Source organism: Calliphora vicina, chromosome 2 (genome assembly GCF_958450345.1).
Source record: "Calliphora vicina chromosome 2, idCalVici1.1, whole genome shotgun sequence".
In the NCBI taxonomy this organism is placed as follows: Eukaryota; Metazoa; Arthropoda; class Insecta; order Diptera; family Calliphoridae; genus Calliphora; species Calliphora vicina.
This window is the reverse complement of record NC_088781.1, coordinates 133,299,397-133,316,951: the sequence shown is the minus strand read 5'-3', so window position 1 is coordinate 133,316,951 and position 17,555 is coordinate 133,299,397. Positions and strand designations below refer to the sequence as shown.

Below are 17,555 nucleotides of genomic sequence, written 5' to 3'. Positions count from 1 at the left end.
TATAGAAAATTGTCTTGTAAAGACAGTTTTCTTTATAGAAAATTGTCTTGTAAAGACAGTTTTCTTTATAGAAAATTGTCTTGTAAAGACAGTTTTCTTTATAGAAAATTGTCTTGTAAAGACAGTTTTCTTTATAGAAAATTGTCTTGTAAAGACAGTTTTCTTTATAGAAAATTGTCTTGTAAAGACAGTTTTCTTTATAGAAAATTGTCTTGTAAAGACAGTTTTCTTTATAGAAAATTGTCTTGTAAAGACAGTTTTCTTTATAGAAAATTGTCTTGTAAAGACAGTTTTCTTTATAGAAAATTGTCTTGTAAAGACAGTTTTCTTTATAGAAAATTGTCTTGTAAAGACAGTTTTCTTTATAGAAAATTGTCTTGTAAAGACAGTTTTCTTTATAGAAAATTGTCTTGTAAAGACAGTTTTCTTTATAGAAAATTGTCTTGTAAAGACAGTTTTCTTTATAGAAAATTGTCTTGTAAAGACAGTTTTCTTTATAGAAAATTGTCTTGTAAAGACAGTTTTCTTTATAGAAAATTGTCTTGTAAAGACAGTTTTCTTTATAGAAAATTGTCTTGTAAAGACAGTTTTCTTTATAGAAAATTGTCTTGTAAAGACAGTTTTCTTTATAGAAAATTGTCTTGTAAAGACAGTTTTCTTTATAGAAAATTGTCTTGTAAAGACAGTTTTCTTTATAGAAAATTGTCTTGTAAAGACAGTTTTCTTTATAGAAAATTGTCTTGTAAAGACAGTTTTCTTTATAGAAAATTGTCTTGTAAAGACAGTTTTCTTTATAGAAAACTGTCTTGTAAAGACAGTTTTCTTTATAGAAAACTGTCTTGTAAAGACAGTTTTCTTTATAGAAAATTGTCTTGTAAAGACAGTTTTCTTTATAGAAAATTGTCTTGTAAAGACAGTTTTCTTTATAGAAAATTGTCTTGTAAAGACAGTTTTCTTTATAGAAAAGCTTTTTCCTTAATTTTATAAAATTTTAGAGAACAGAGCTTTAAGCTTTTCAAAAACTTTTTTATTAAAGCTTTAAAAGCTTGATGGCTAGAAAGTATGAGTTTTAAACAATTTACTTATTGAAATTAAAAATAGAGATCAAGGATTTTGAACAAGCTTAAAGCTTGTGAAGAGAAACTTAAAGCTTTTAACAAAGATATCAATTTTGTTGAATAATTCATAAAGGCGTTTGGGTTCCTTAATAAAAAAATAAGATTTTTATAACTTTTGTACTTATACAACAGCTTTTTCCTTAATTGTGTAACATTTTTGGGAACAGAGCTTTAAGCTTTTTAACAACTTTTTTTATTAAAGCTTTCTGGATAGAAAATATGAGTTTTAAACACTTTACTTATTGAATTAAAAAAAATAGGACAAGAATTTTGAAAAAGCTTAAAGCTTTTGAAGTGAAGCTTAAAGCTTTTACGAAATAGATAAATTTTGTTGAACAAAGTGGCATTAAACTATCTTTAAACTTAATTTTAAATGATAAATTCTACTTGTGTTGAAATAACAAAATAAACTTAAAGATTTTGAAGAAGCTTTTGAAGAGAAACTTAAAGCTTTTAACAAAGATATCAGTTTTGTTGAATAATGTGACATAAAACTAATTTTAAATGATAAATTCTATTAAAAGCTAACGTTTGTGAAGGAAAGCTGATTATTATTATTTTTTTGAGCTAAAATAACAAATTAAACTTAAAAAGCTTAAAAATTGTGAAGAAAAGCTTAAATATTTTATCAAAAAATTAAAATTCTATGAATAAAATAACATACAAATTTATTTTAACACAATTTTAAAATCTTTTCTTTCACAAATTATAATTTCTAGAAAATGCTACTTTTTGTGAAAAAAAGCTTAAAGCTTTTACAAAAAAAATAAAATCAAAAACAATAATAAAAACCTAAAACTGATTTTAAAAACAATTACAAAAACTTTTTAATAAAAAGCAAGAATTTTGAAAAAAAAGCTTTAAGCTTTTGACAAGAAAAATACGCTCACTTGTACATAATTAATTTTTATAGAAGAAAATTTAAGTTTTCTTAAAGCTTTTCTAAAAACTGTTCAAATTTAAACAAAATTATAAAAAAAATCGAAAGCTTTTTAATTAAAGTTGTTTAAATTTTTTTTTATTTTCTTTATAAATCCTGTATTAATTTACTTCAAACACAAAGACATCATTGACCCAGTTTCTAATACTTCCCTATAGTGAAAGCTTTTCCCTGGTTTACATTTAATTGATTAAACAAAAACAATATTTCCTGTAATTTTGTAAAGCCATAATGTTATTCAAATTTAAACAGAATGCCTTAAAAGCTGCCATTAAATAACAATTGTGTTAAAGCCTATTCAACTAAATTTACTAAATTATTATTAACGATTTTGCAATAACTTCTTTTTATTTGTTGTATATAAAAACCAATTGTTGAGCTTTATATAATAGTTTTTTTTTAACATGATCATCAGCATTTATGGTAAATGCAAGTTTGATTTTAAATGATTTGTTTTTCATAATAAACATTTGAGGAAGTATTATAGAACTAATAACATAAACATTTAATATGTTCAGGCCTTAAATGGAATGTTTTTTTCTTTATCTGTTGTCTGTTAAATAATTTTCTCTCTTAAATAATGCAATTTTTATTTTGTTAATTATTATGGCCAAAATTTATTGTCATGCCTGCCTGTAAAAGGCTTAAAAACTTGTATAAACGAATCTGTATGATGATTATGTTCAAAACAAGTTTATAAAAATTTCCTTAAACAATTTTTTTTTTGTTGATGCCTGTTTTTATTCATATTCTATTAATTTGAAGTGTAAATAAGTGAAATTCACTTTTAGTTTAGCAGGTGTTTTTTTTTTTTTTTTTTTGTAAAAAATTTCTTTATTTTCTTGTCTTTAACCCAATTATTTTTTGCTGCCATAAAAACCAAGTTTCCAGGCCAGTTGTTAACAAAAATCTGTGGGGTTTACAAAAAGCTTGTCATATATTGCAACATGACAAGAAACTGTCATTTTTAAATAAACACATCCTAAACTACAAAAAAAAACTAACCATAAAATATGTATAAAAAAACCTACTGACAGCCTGGCTATGCTGCACAAAAAAAAATATGTTGCGTCTTTTCACTTGTTGTGTTGAGAGCGTTAAAATGAAAAACCTGTATTTTATTTATGCTTTAAGACTTTTAAGATCCGTCAACAGTTTTTTGGAGAGCTTATGTCATGCTTATAATAGTTTTTTTGTAAAACAAACCAGACTGTTAAGTAAAAGTGTTTAATTCCCTAAAGGAATTCAAGAAAAAGTCTAGGAAAGTCTTTAAAATTTGTTTTAAGTTTGATAAAAATGTATTTGTTTAGCTTTTAAACAGTTTTAGCAGTTTTTTGGGCTGACTACTGGCTATAAACATGTTGCGCAACATGTTTACAGAACGAAAAGCTTGTAAACATTGTTAGCATCATGTTTACCACACAAATACATGGTAGATAATGTTAACAAGTTGTTAACAACAAGAATAATGTGTAAATAATGCTAGCAACATGTTTGCAAAACATTTATGTTGCGCAACTTTTTTATAAAACTTTTATGTTGTGCAACATGTTTATAGTGTTAAAGGAATTAAAGAAAAAGTCTGGGAAATTCTTTAAAATTTGTTTTAAGTTTGTTAAAAATGGAAGTTTTTAGCTTTTAAACAGTTTTAGCAGTTTTTTGGGCTATATACATGTTGCGCAACATGTTTACAAGACGAAAAGCTTGTAAGCAATGAAAGCAACATGTTTATCACACAAATAGCTTGTAAACAATGCTAGCAACTTTTTAACAATACGAATTTCTTGTAAACAATTTTAGCAACATGTTGACAAAGCATGAATGTTGTGCAACATGTTTATTTTTGTTTTCTATAAGAAAACTGTCTTTGGAAGACAATTTTCTATAAGAAAACTGTCTTTGGAAGACAATTTTCTATAAGAAAACTGTCTTTGGAAGACAATTTTCTATAAGAAAACTGTCTTTGGAAGACAATTTTCTATAAGAAAACTGTCTTTGGAAGACAATTTTCTATAAGAAAACTGTCTTTGGAAGACAATTTTCTATAAGAAAACTGTCTTTGGAAGACAATTTTCTATAAGAAAACTGTCTTTGGAAGACAATTTTCTATAAGAAAACTGTCTTTGGAAGACAATTTTCTATAAGAAAACTGTCTTTGGAAGACAATTTTTGTATAAGAAAACTGTCTTTAGAAGACAATTTCCATAAATTTCTATAATTTAAAATACATTTTAGACATCATTATAATGAATATTCTTTGCCTATAAAGATTAAAATTGTAATTGTTCGCCAAGAAATTAAAAAAAACACTCATCGTAATGCGCAATAAGCTAATTTTGGAATTGAAAATAACAATAATTTTTAGCAGTTTACTCATAATATTAAAGCCAAATAAATATACAAATATTACAAATCAAATTCTATATTAATAATTGAAAAGAGAGCAACAAAAGGCGGCTGATTTTTCTTAAGCTGAAAATCATGAAAATTTTATTTATTTTTAAAACAAACGCATTCATAGTCGTGAGTAAAGGAAAGAGAGAGACACACAGGGACACATTTTTTGGCAACAATTTAAAAATGAAAAATACATTTTTGCTAAAAATAAGTGTAACAACTTTGCCATTACAAATTACAAAAAATATGAGTCATTAAATTATAGAAATAATGCGGCAATAAAATTAAATTTCTTTAAAGGTTAAGAATTTAATAAAGATTGTAAGAAAATTAAGGCAGCTTAATTTAAAGAAATTAAAAAAAATTTCATTAAAATAATGAAAATTCAATGTTTTTCTCATTGATGTTAAAGGCTTACTCTTTAATAAGACATTTACGGCAACATGTTTACAATGAGTAAGCGGTAAAGCAGATTATTCTTTGTATACATGTTGCTTGAGAGAAATGTTGGTTAAACATGTTGCTAGAGTCAAAACTAAGCCAATGTTTCTCAACATTGTTTAAGGCTGACTCTTAAAAAAACATTTACAGCAACATGTTTACATTGAGTAAGCGGTAAAGCAGTTTATTCTTTATATACATTTTGCTTGAGAGAAATGTTGGTTAAACATGTTGCTAGAGCCAAAACTGATTGGTTTTTCGTTTTAATGCTTTTCTATCTAAACATTTAAGCACTAAATATTCCTAAACATTATTTTAACTTTTTAATTAATTGAAATTCTTTGCTGTTTATGGAAAATTGCAATTAATCTTGCAGCCTACTTTCTGTATACATGTTGCTTGAGAGAAATGTTAGCTAAACATGTTGCTAGACACAATACAAGCTAAATTTCCATTTTAATGATTTCTCAGTTAAATGCTTACAACATTTAAGCTTTAAATAATTCCTGAATATTAAATCAATTAAAATTCTTTGCTGCTTAAGGAAAATTGCAATTAATCTTCAAACTAAAAATCTTTACAGAAAATCTAAATCAAAACTGAAAGTCATCTAGTTTTTTTTAAATTAAATTTTGCATAAACTTTTGTTTAATTGAAAAAAATAATTATATTTTTTATAATTTAGCTAATTTTCATTCAAATGATTCATATTCAAACATTAAAAGGAATTAAATTAAACAAAATACTATAGTTTTTGTTTAGACAAAAAAAAAACATAATAATAATTTTTTAATGGCCCCCATAAGGTTATTAAAATAAATGTTTATCTTTAATTAATGAAGAAAGTTTCATGTTTTTTGCATTATTTTTTGTTAAGATTTATTAATTTCAACAATAACTAAAGTGTTAAAAAAATATATGAATCATTTGAATTAAAATAAAAGCTGATGTTTAGAAAAGAAAAATCTAAATTAAATAAAAAATTTTCAAAAATAAAATTATAACACAGGGCCACAAGAAACTTTTTAGAGTCAATTCCCAAATGTTTAACAAATAATCAATCTATCCCTTAAAATGACTTGCTATCCTAGATTCTAGTTACTTGACAGACTATAATTCCTATATTAAAACCATTTGTGCCGTTTTTAAAGCAATTGTTTATTCATCCCCGGTAATCTATTGTGAAGTCAATTGTCTCTTTACTGTCCCTAAGTAATCTAGATTATAGTCACTTTATACTATTTTTGTTGTACTAAACTTTAGAAAGTAGTTTTTTTTTTAAAACCACCAAATGTAATCTATTAGAGAGTCAATTGTTACTTAAGTGACCCTTTGTAATCAGAAGTGTAGTCTGTTGAAATGTTTTATTTTAATTTCTGGCGGCATCAAAATCATTAAGTAACTAAAATTTATATTTGAAAACTCCTTTGTACTCTTTGTAATACAATTATTCACTTTATTCATCCCCGGTAATCTAGCGGGAAGTCAATTGTCACTTTATTGTCTCTAAGTAAGCTAAATTATTATCTATTCCTTAAATAAAGAAATTCATCTTAATTTTTTGACTCACTACAATTTCTATATTAAAATCCCCATTGTTCTCTTTCTTAATGCAATTGTTTACTTTATACATCCCCGGTAATCTAGCGGGAAGTCATTTGTCACATTACTGCCTCTATGTAATCTAGAGTATAATTAATTTATACTACTTTTTGTTGTGTGAACTAAACTTTAGAAAGTTTAGTGCAACTATTAGACAGACAATTGCCACTTAAGTGACCCTTTGTAATCTGAAGAGTAGTCTATTGAATTTTTTTTTTTTTTTTTTAATTTTCACTATTTCTTGATTGATTGTTTTCTTTCTATTTTGCTCATATATTGTATTGAAATAAATTGAAATGTTTTTATTTGATTTACAAAATAAAAAATTCATTCACCTAAGGCTAAAATAAATATGTTTCACTTTGTATTGATTTATGCAAATTTTTTAATATTTTTTAAACTCCAACATAGTAAATAAATAAAATTATGGCTTTAAGGCATAATTTATACAAAATTTATATAATAAAGTGTTACAAATGTTGATGAGGTGCTACTTTTTACACTTGAAATTTTAAGTAATGTGATGATGACTATAATTTGAAATATGGCTTAATTATGGAGAAAATTATAAAATAACTTGAAGGGATAAAATTGAAAATAAGCAATTTTAGTTTTCTTATAGAGAAAATTGTCTTCCAACGCCAGTTTTCTTATAGAAAATTGTCTTCTAAAGACAGTTTTCTTATAGAAAATTGTCTTCTAAAGACAGTTTTCTTATAGAAAATTGTCTTCTAAAGACAGTTTTCTTATAGAAAATTGTCTTCTAAAGACAGTTTTCTTATAGAAAATTGTCTTCCAAAGACAGTTTTCTTATAGAAAATTGTCTTCCAAAGACAGTTTTCTTATAGAAAATTGTCTTCCAAAGACAGTTTTCTTATAGAAAATTGTCTTCCAAAGACAGTTTTCTTATAGAAAATTGTCTTCTAAAGACAGTTTTCTTATAGAAAATTGTCTTCCAAAGACAGTTTTCTTATAGACAATTGTCTTCCAAAGACAGTTTTCTTATAGAAAATTGTCTTCCAAAGACAGTTTTCTTATAGAAAATTGTCTTCCAAAGACAGTTTTCTTATAGAAAATTGTCTTCCAAAGACAGTTTTCTTATAGACAATTGTCTTCCAAAGACAGTTTTCTTATAGAAAATTGTCTTCCAAAGACAGTTTTCTTATAGAAAATTGTCTTCCAAAGACAGTTTTCTTATAGAAAATTGTCTTCCAAAGACAGTTTTCTTATAGAAAATTGTCTTCCAAAGACAGTTTTCTTATAGAAAATTGTCTTCCAAAGACAGTTTTCTTATAGAAAATTGTCTTCCAAAGACAGTTTTCTTATAGACAATTGTCTTCCAAAGACAGTTTTCTTATAGAAAATTGTCTTCTAAATTGTCTTCTATAAGAAAACTGTCTATAGAAATAGAAAAAATAGAAAACTGTCTTCCAAAGACAGTTTGCCTTATAGAAAATTGTCTTCCAAAGACAGTTTTCTCTAGAAGACACTTCAGTTCAGTTTTCTTATAGAAAATTGTCTTCTAAAGACAGTTTTCTTATAGATACATTTTTCTTAAAGAAAAGTGTCTTCTAGAGAAATTTTTCTATACAAAAGATTTTCTAAAGATGGTTTTCTATACAAATGAGTCTTCTAGAGACACTTTTCTATACAAAAGTGTCTTCTAAAGACGTTGTTCTATACAAAAGTGGCTTCCAAAGATATTTGAACTCAATTTTTGAACTTTAGTGTATTGTGAAACATGTTGCTTCACAAAAATGTTGCTAAACATGTTGCTGTTCAAAAATTAAATTATTTACATTAAAAATATTTGAATTAATACCGTTTTATTGTACAAGAAATCTATTTACCGCCCATTTAATGGTTCAAATAAACTGTTAAAACTTACCATATAAGTATTTTACACCCATTAACACAACTTAAATCTATTTTTATAACAGTTCTACTTAATCTCAGTTTTTTTTCTTATTTTTTTTGTTAAATTTCCTTAAACCACTTTTAGTTTCAGTTCTTTTGCCACTAGAACATTAAAACCATTGTAAGAAATAACTCCACATGTTGGCGTTTTTTCTATCTGTCTTTAATCTAGACACAGACTAATGCAACCTAAACTCAGCTAAGCTCCATTTCAAAGCTGATTTTTTAACAGAAAATTTTTATATAAAAAAATTTAAACAAACCCACACTATTTTTATTTTTTTCTTTTCCATTGTATTTACACAATAAAGAAAAGAAAAATAATATAATTTTATTTTTTATAAATTTGCAAGATCTTTTTTTCATACATTTTTGCTCAAGATCAAGGGCAATTTTCTCAATGGTTCACATGCACAGTGAGCTGTGAATGTGAAGTGAACGAGTGACTGGCCGCCTGTGTGTCATTAAATTAAATTTAAAATACATTTTTTCGTTTCATTCAAAGTATTTTTACATGAATATCTGAAAACTTATACATGTTATGACATAATGATGATGATAACATACAAAAAAAAAATAATAAACAATTTTCTGAAATACATTTTATCAGCATGAATAAGCATAGGAATTTAGTAACAAACAATTGCCATATTTGGTTTATAATATTAGAATTTAAATAATTTTTATTAATAATTCCGTAATTTTGAAATATTTCTTAAACGAAATTATCTCTAAATTGCAAATATTTCTTTTATTTACTCTAATTGTTATAAAAAATCCCTATTAAAGCTAGATCTTGTTATCTTTTCTTGTTATTAAATAGAGAAATTTCAAATAAAACGTAATTTATCTTTTTTTTTTGCACATATTTCAAAAAATAAGATTTAATCAGGTTTTTACTTTTTATTATTTAATTGTTTAAACGTTTAACCGCAACCAGCACAAGTATCAACAATTATTAAATTATCTTAACAAAATTCTTTAGGTTGTTGTTTCTTATCTTAATTATTTCAAATATTTTTCATTTCATCCAAATAACAATTAAATTAAATCATTTGTTGTTTACTTTGCAAAAAATGTTTTCCTTAAAAAATATTGTTTATTTAATTCTATTTTGTTTTTGTCTTTACAAGACACAGTTCTATAAGAAAACTGTCTTTGGAAGACAATTTTCTATAAAGAAAACTGCCTTTGGAAGACAATTTTCTATAAGAAAACTGTCTTTGGAAGACAATTTTCTATAAAGAAAACTGTCTTTGGAAGACAATTTTCTATAAGAAAACTGTCTTTGGAAGACAATTTTTCTATAAGAAAACTGTCTTTGGAAGACAATTTTCTATAAAGAAAACTGCCTTTGGAAGACAATTTTCTATAAGAAAACTGTCTTTACAAGACAATTTTCTATAAGAAAACTGTCTTTGGAAGACAATTTTCTATAAAGAAAACTGTCTTTGGAAGACAATTTTCTATAAAGAAAACTGTCTTTGGAAGACAATTTTCTATAAAGAAAACTGTCTTTGGAAGACAATTTTCTATAAAGAAAACTGTCTTTGGAAGACAATTTTCTATAAAGAAAACTGTCTTTGGAAGACAATTTTCTATAAAGAAAACTGTCTTTGGAAGACAATTTTCTATAAAGAAAACTGTCTTTGGAAGACAATTTTCTATAAAGAAAACTGTCTTTGGAAGACAATTTTCTATAAAGAAAACTGTCTTTGGAAGACAATTTTCTATAAAGAAAACTGTCTTTGGAAGACAATTTTCTATAAAGAAAACTGTCTTTGGAAGACAATTTTCTATAAAGAAAACTGTCTTTGGAAGACAATTTTCGATAAAGAAAACTGTCTTTGGAAGACAATTTTCTATAAAGAAAATTGTCTTTGGAAGACAATTTTCTATAAAGAAAACTGTCTTTGGAAGACAATTTTCTATAAAGAAAACTGTCTTTGGAAGACAATTTTCTATAAAGAAAACTGTCTTTGGAAGACAATTTTCTATAAAGAAAACTGTCTTTGGAAGACAATTTTCTATAAAGAAAACTGTCTTTGGAAGACAATTTTCTATAAAGAAAACTGTCTTTGGAAGACAATTTTCTATAAAGAAAACTGTCTTTGGAAGACAATTTTCTATAAAGAAAACTGTCTTTGGAAGACAATTTTCTATAAAGAAAACTGTCTTTGGAAGACAATTTTCTATAAAGAAAACTGTCTTTGGAAGACAATTTTCTATAAAGAAAACTGTCTTTGGAAGACAATTTTCTATAAAGAAAACTGTCTTTAGAAGACAATTTTCTATAAAGAAAACTGTCTTTACAAGACAATTTTCTATAAAGAAAACTGTCTTTACAAGACAATTTTCTATAACTGTCTTTATTAAGACACTTTTCTGTAGACAGAAAACTGTCTTTATGAAGACACTTTTCTGTAGACAGAAAACTGTCTTTATGAAGACACTTTTCTGTAGACAGAAAACTGTCTTTATGAAGACACTTTTCTGTAGACAGAAAACTGTCTTTATGAAGACACTTTTCTGTAGACAGAAAACTGTCTTTATGAAGACACTTTTCTGTAGACAGAAAACTGTCTTTATGAAGACACTTTTCTGTAGACAGAAAACTGTCTTTATGAAGACACTTTTCTGTAGACAGAAAACTGTCTTTATGAAGACACTTTTCTGTAGACAGAAAACTGTCTTTATGAAGACACTTTTCTGTAGACAGAAAACTGTCTTTATGAAGACACTTTTCTGTAGACAGAAAACTGTCTTTATGAAGACACTTTTCTGTAGACAGAAAACTGTCTTTATTAAGACACTTTTCTGTAGACAGAAAACTGTCTTTATTAAGACACTTTTCTGTAGACAGAAAACTGTCTTTATTAAGACACTTTTCTGTAGACAGAAAACTGTCTTTATTAAGACACTTTTCTGTAGACAGAAAACTGTCTTTATGAAGACACTTTTCTGTAGACAGAAAACTGTCTTTATGAAGACACTTTTCTGTAGACAGAAAACTGTCTTTATGAAGACACTTTTCTGTAGACAGAAAACTGTCTTTATGAAGACACTTTTCTGTAGACAGAAAACTGTCTTTATGAAGACACTTTTCTGTAGACAGAAAACTGTCTTTATGAAGACACTTTTCTGTAGACAGAAAACTGTCTTTATGAAGACACTTTTCTGTAGACAGAAAACTGTCTTTATGAAGACACTTTTCTGTAGACAGAAAACTGTCTTTATGAAGACACTTTTCTGTAGACAGAAAACTGTCTTTATGAAGACACTTTTCTGTAGACAGAAAACTGTCTTTATGAAGACACTTTTCTGTAGACAGAAAACTGTCTTTATGAAGACACTTTTCTGTAGACAGAAAACTGTCTTTATGAAGACACTTTTCTGTAGACAGAAAACTGTATTTATGAAGACACTTTCTGTCAGTTTTTTCTCTTTAAATTTTTTTTTATTTATTTTATTTTTTGTTCTTAAAATTCTGCACTTACATTTCATTATTATTATTGCCATTTGCTGTTGCATTGTGTTTGCTGGCATCTATAAGTATTTCCGGATTTTTCAATTCCAAATTAAAGCCCGTGTCTTTGTGCACCATGTAAGAGGGCAGTGTATCGATATAGGCATTGGCCTGATCATTATAGGAACCTAATAATTCACGATATTTGGAATAGACTAAACGTTTCAGTTGAGGATTTGGACTGGCGGCAGTGTTGTTGGAGCGTGCTGTTGTATTGCCATTAGTTGAGCAGTGTTGTTGCAAAGTGGCAGCCATTTTGTTGTTGTATTAATTTGGGATTTTTATTGTTTTATTTTAAGATTTTTTCAAACTTTTTTCTTAGAATTAGCGGAGTTTTTGAAAGGTTTTTTACAGCTTTTTTTAATTACAATTCATTTCATATTTGTTTATATTTTTTTTATAGATTTTATTTATCTCTTTTTTTAAGTTTTTGTTTTTTTTATTTTTCTAGAATTTTAATAAAAATTTTCAAATTATTTTTTTGAAAATTTTTCAAAATTGTTTTACATTTGTTTAAAGTTTTTGTAGCCTTTGTCATTCCATTGATAAAATCTAAATTTTTCAATTTACATCCTTATAAATATTAATATATGAAATCAACTGTATGTTGAAATCAATTTTTAATTGCCCCCGAATAACTTACATACTTCATTCATGCATCAATATAACCGTTATAGTCCCGGTTCACTCGCTATTTAAAATCTAGAAAATCGGTCCACAAATGGCTGAGATATAAGCAAAAAACCACAAACACCTCGATTTTTTTAAATATTTTTTATCTATGCATATCTGGATTACTAAGTCATTAATGTAGACAATATGGATATCAAATAATAGATATTTGAAATACCTTTCCAACGACATATATAACGTCATAGTAGTTCGGACCTACAATGGCTCAAAATCGGGAAAAATATTTTTTAACCCGAATTTTTTTCACGAAAAAATTTTTTTTTTAAAAAAAAATATTTTCTATCTTTATTTATATTTGACTTGTTTAATAGTGAAATTTTGGTTATAAATTTTCATGATTTTCTTTAGCAATTTTCAATTTCTCTACAATTTAAAGAACTGAAGATCGATAACGATGACCTTAGCGGGCCAGATTTCAATGCATTTCAATCTGTTAAGTTCCTAACTTTCTTATTATTAATTTCTTGAAATTAAATAAAATTCTTATTATTTAAATTGTTGTAAGAAAAATTTTCAAAATATTTTCCTTTATTTTGAAGACATTGATCAACATGCTTCATAAATCTCACAAATGATACCTGTGAATTGTTTTCTTTTTTGTTTGTTCTTTACCCTAAAAGAAAACTAAATTTATGTTTATAATAAATAATCTAAATTTCACTCAACACAATCTATAGACGGACACACACATGTTGTGGCCCCAAAAAAAAAAAAAAATAAAAAAAAAATTAGATGAATCATCACAAGATCACCAACCCTAGCACGCACACAAAGTCCATTGTCAGCCACAAATTTTGTAGAATTTTCTCTCTGTTCATTTAATTGATGAATCGATGATGAAGCTGTTGTTAATTTTTGTTTTCAATTTCAAGTTTTACTTTCAATTGGAAGAAGGTGATCAGGCATCTTAAATTGATCTTTAAGAATGATCATATAGAATTCTATGGAAGTTTTGTTTAATTTAATAAAAAAAACGAATTTTGTTGAGTCAGTTTGCTTTAATGGAATTTTACAGCTGGGAAAATGTGTAATTTTTTATTTGTTATGGAGATTTTGTAGCTTTTCTTTTGTTTGGGGGGGCTCAAAAAGATTGATTAAAGCAATAGATTTGTTAAAACAAAAAGTTCATGTAAGATTTCGATAAGATCGTTTACAGATCTTTGGTTTCAACTTATTTTGAGTCAGATTATTTAGTAAAAAGAATGATCGTGTAAGATTTTCATAAGATTGATCGTTTACAGATCTTTGTTTTAGAGAATCAACTTATTTAGAGTCGGATTCTTTAGTAAAAAGAAAAGAAGGCAATCCTAGCTATTATTTTCATGTTTGACCCTTTTGGTTTGCAATTATTTAGTAAAAAGAAAGATCGTGTAAGGTTAGATTGATCGTTTACAGTTAATTGTTTTGGAGAATCAAATTATTTTGAGTTGGATTCTTTAGTAAAAGGAAAATAACGCGAAACGGAAAATATCGAGCTTCTATTTTCTTGGTTGATCCTTTTGTTTTGCAATTATTTAGTAAAACAAAAGATCGTTTAAGGTTAGATCGATCGTTTAAGATCTCTTTTTTAGAGAATCAACTTATTTTGAATCCGGTTCTTTGTTTCTTGTTTAACCCTTTTGCCTTGCAATTTTTTAGTAAAGAGAAAGATCGTGTAAGACTAGATCGATCGTTTACAGATCTTTGTTTTAGGGAATCAATTTATTTTGAAACGAATTCTTTAGTAAAAGGAAAATAACGCGATCGTACTTCTATTTTCTTTGTTGATCCTTTTGATTTGCTATATTTAGTAAAGAGAAAGATCGTGTAAGGTTAGATCGATCATTTACAGACATTTGTTTTAGAGAATCAACTTATTTTGAGTCAGATTCTTTAGTAAAAGAGAAGAACGAGATCGTGTATGACTAGATCGATCGTTTACAGATTTTTGTTTTAGAGAGTCAACTTATTTTGAAACGAATTCTTTAGTAAAAAGGAAGGAACACGATCAAGCTTTTATTTTCTTGTTTGATTTGCAATTATTTAGTAAAAAGAAAGATCGTGTAAGGTTAGATCGATCGCTAACAGATTTTTGTTTTAGAGAATCAACTTATTTTGAGTCGGATTCTTTAGTAAAAGGAAAATAACGCGATCGAGCTTATATCTTCTTGGTTGATCCTTTTGATTTGCTATATTTAGTAAAGAGAAAGATCGTGTTAGATCTTTGTTTTAGAGAATCAACTTATTTTGAGTAGAATTCTTTAGTAAAAGGAAAATAACGCGATCGTACTTCTATATTCTTGTTTGATCCTTTTGATTTGCTATTTTTAGTAAAGAGAAAGATCGTGTAAGGTTAGATCGATCATTTACAGACATTTGTTTTAGAGAATCAACTTATTTTGAGTCAGAATCTTTAGTAAAAGAGAAGAACGAGATCGTGTATGACTAGATCGATCGTTTACAGATTTTTGTTTTAGAGATTCAACTTATTTTTAATCGAATTCTTTAGTAAAAAGAAATGAACACGATCAAGCTTTGATTTTCTTGTTTGATCCTTTTGATTTGCCATTTTTTAGTAAAAATAAAGATCGTGTAAGGTTAGATCGATCGCTAACAGATTTTTGTTTTAGAGAATCAACTTATTTTGAAACGAATTCTTTATTAGAAGGAAAATAACGCGATCGAGCTTCTATTTTCTTGGTTGATCCTTTTGTTTTGCAATTATTTAGTAAAAAGAAAGATCGCATAAGGTTAGATCGATCGTTTAAGATCTCTTTTTTAGAGAATCAGCTTATTTTGAATCCGGTTCTTTGTTTCTTATTTAACCCTTTTGCCTTTCAATTTTTTGGTAAAGAGAAAGATCGTGTAAGACTAGATCGATCAACGTGTAAGACTAGAGAATCAACTTATTTTGAGTCGGATTCTTTAGTAAAAGGAAAATAACGCGATCGGGCTTCTATTTTCTTGGTTGATCCTTTTGATTTGCTATATTTAGTAAAGAGAAAGATCGTGTAAGGTTAGATCGATCGTTTACAGACATTTGTTTTAGAGAATCAACTTATTTTGAGCCAGAATCTTTAATAAAAAGAAAAGAGCGCGATCGTGTAAGATTAGATCGATCGTTTAAAGACTTTTGTTTTGGAGAATCATCATATTTGGAAACAAATTCTTTAGTAAAAGGATAATAACACGATCAAGCTTTTATTTTCTTGTTTGATCCTTTTGATTTGCCATTTTTTAGTAAAAAGAAAGATCGTGTAAGGTTAGATCGATCGTTAACAGACATTTATTTTAGAGAATCAACTTATTTTGTGTCGGATTCTTTAGTAAAAGGAAAATAACGCGATCGTACTTCTATTTTCTTGTTTGATCCTTTTGGTTTTCTATTATTTAGTAAAAAGAAAAATCGTGTAAGGTTAGCTCGATCGTTTACAGGTCTTTGTTTTGGAGAATCAGCTCACTTTGAAACGAATTCTTTAGTAAAAGAAAATTAACACGATCAGGCTTTTATTTTCTTGTTTAACCCTTTTTGTTTGCAATTATTTAGTAATAAGAAAGATCGTGTAGGAATAGATCGATCGTTTATAGATTTTTGTTTTAGAGAATCAACTTATTTTGAGCCAGAATCTTTAATAAAAAGAAAAGAGCGCGATCGTGTAAGATTAGATCGATCGTTTAAAGACTTTTGTTTTGGAGAATCATCATATTTGGAAACAAATTCTTTAGTAAAAGGATAATAACACGATCAAGCTTTTATTTTCTTGTTTGATCCTTTTGATTTGCCATTTTTTAGTAAAAAGAAAGATCGTGTAAGGTTAGATCGATCGTTAACAGACATTTATTTTAGAGAATCAACTTATTTTGTGTCGGATTCTTTAGTAAAAGGAAAATAACGCGATCGTACTTCTATTTTCTTGTTTGATCCTTTTGGTTTTCTATTATTTAGTAAAAAGAAAAATCGTGTAAGGTTAGCTCGATCGTTTACAGGTCTTTGTTTTGGAGAATCAGCTCACTTTGAAACGAATTCTTTAGTAAAAGGAAATTAACACGATCAGGCTTTTATTTTCCTGTTTAACCCATCTTGTTTGCAATTATTTAGTAAAAAGAAAGATCGTGTAGGAATAGATCGATCGTTTACAGATTTTTGTTTTAGAGAATCAACTTATTTTGAGTCAGATTCTTTAGTAAAAAGAGATGAAAGCGATCGTTTAAGATTAGATCGATCGTTTAAAGACTTTTGTTTTGGAGAATCATTATATTTGGAAACGAATTCTTTAGTAAAAAGAAATAAACACGATCAAGCTTTTATATTCTTGTTTGATCATTTTGGTTTGCAATTGTCTTAGATTGTGTTACTTAACTGCTTCTCGGTTATTAATAAAAGAAGTAGTCAACAAATTTTAAATCTTTTATTTCTTTTTTTTTAATAAGTTTATTGCTCCTTAATAAATTAACGATTTATTTATTATTCCTCAAAAAAAAATTCAAAAACTGTTTAACTCTTTTGCTTTTTGCCGATCTTATTTTTTTTTTTTTTTTGATTTCCATAAATCTCTTTGTTGGCAATTGTAACAACGATCTTTAATGTGTGTGTTGCCGCAATTTGATTGTCTCGCTGTTTAAACAACAAAACACGTATTGATTTTATTGATCTTATTTGCGGTTTTTATGGTTTAATTTATTGGGGCATGAGTAGTTTAAATATATATATCTAAAAAACAAAAATGAAGGCAATGCCAAAAATAAACTCAATACAATTCGATCATTTATGCAATCTGTTTTTAAAGCAGATCATTCAAATGATCTTGCTTTACTCTTTTGATCATCAATTTCAAAGACTGACGACAAAGGCTTCAATAACTTTAATCAATGAAAGTATGAATGGCTTAATGATTAGTAAGTGGCCTGGCAGGGAATCCTGCATAATTAATTATCATTTCAC

General features: G+C 26.8%; 1 protein-coding gene across 1 annotated transcript in view; it reads right to left on the bottom strand.

The window, feature by feature from the left end:
* LOC135952086 (protein piccolo) overlaps window positions 1-12,388 on the bottom strand; it is a 43,026-nt gene extending 30,638 nt beyond the window's left edge. Inside the window, exon 1 of the mRNA XM_065501882.1 lies at window positions 11,913-12,388. Coding sequence (XP_065357954.1) covers window positions 11,913-12,196 — 284 coding nt within the window. The 5' untranslated portion in view covers window positions 12,197-12,388. The remainder of the gene's footprint in view (window positions 1-11,912) is intronic.
* Between the last annotated feature and the right edge of the window lie 5,167 nt (window positions 12,389-17,555).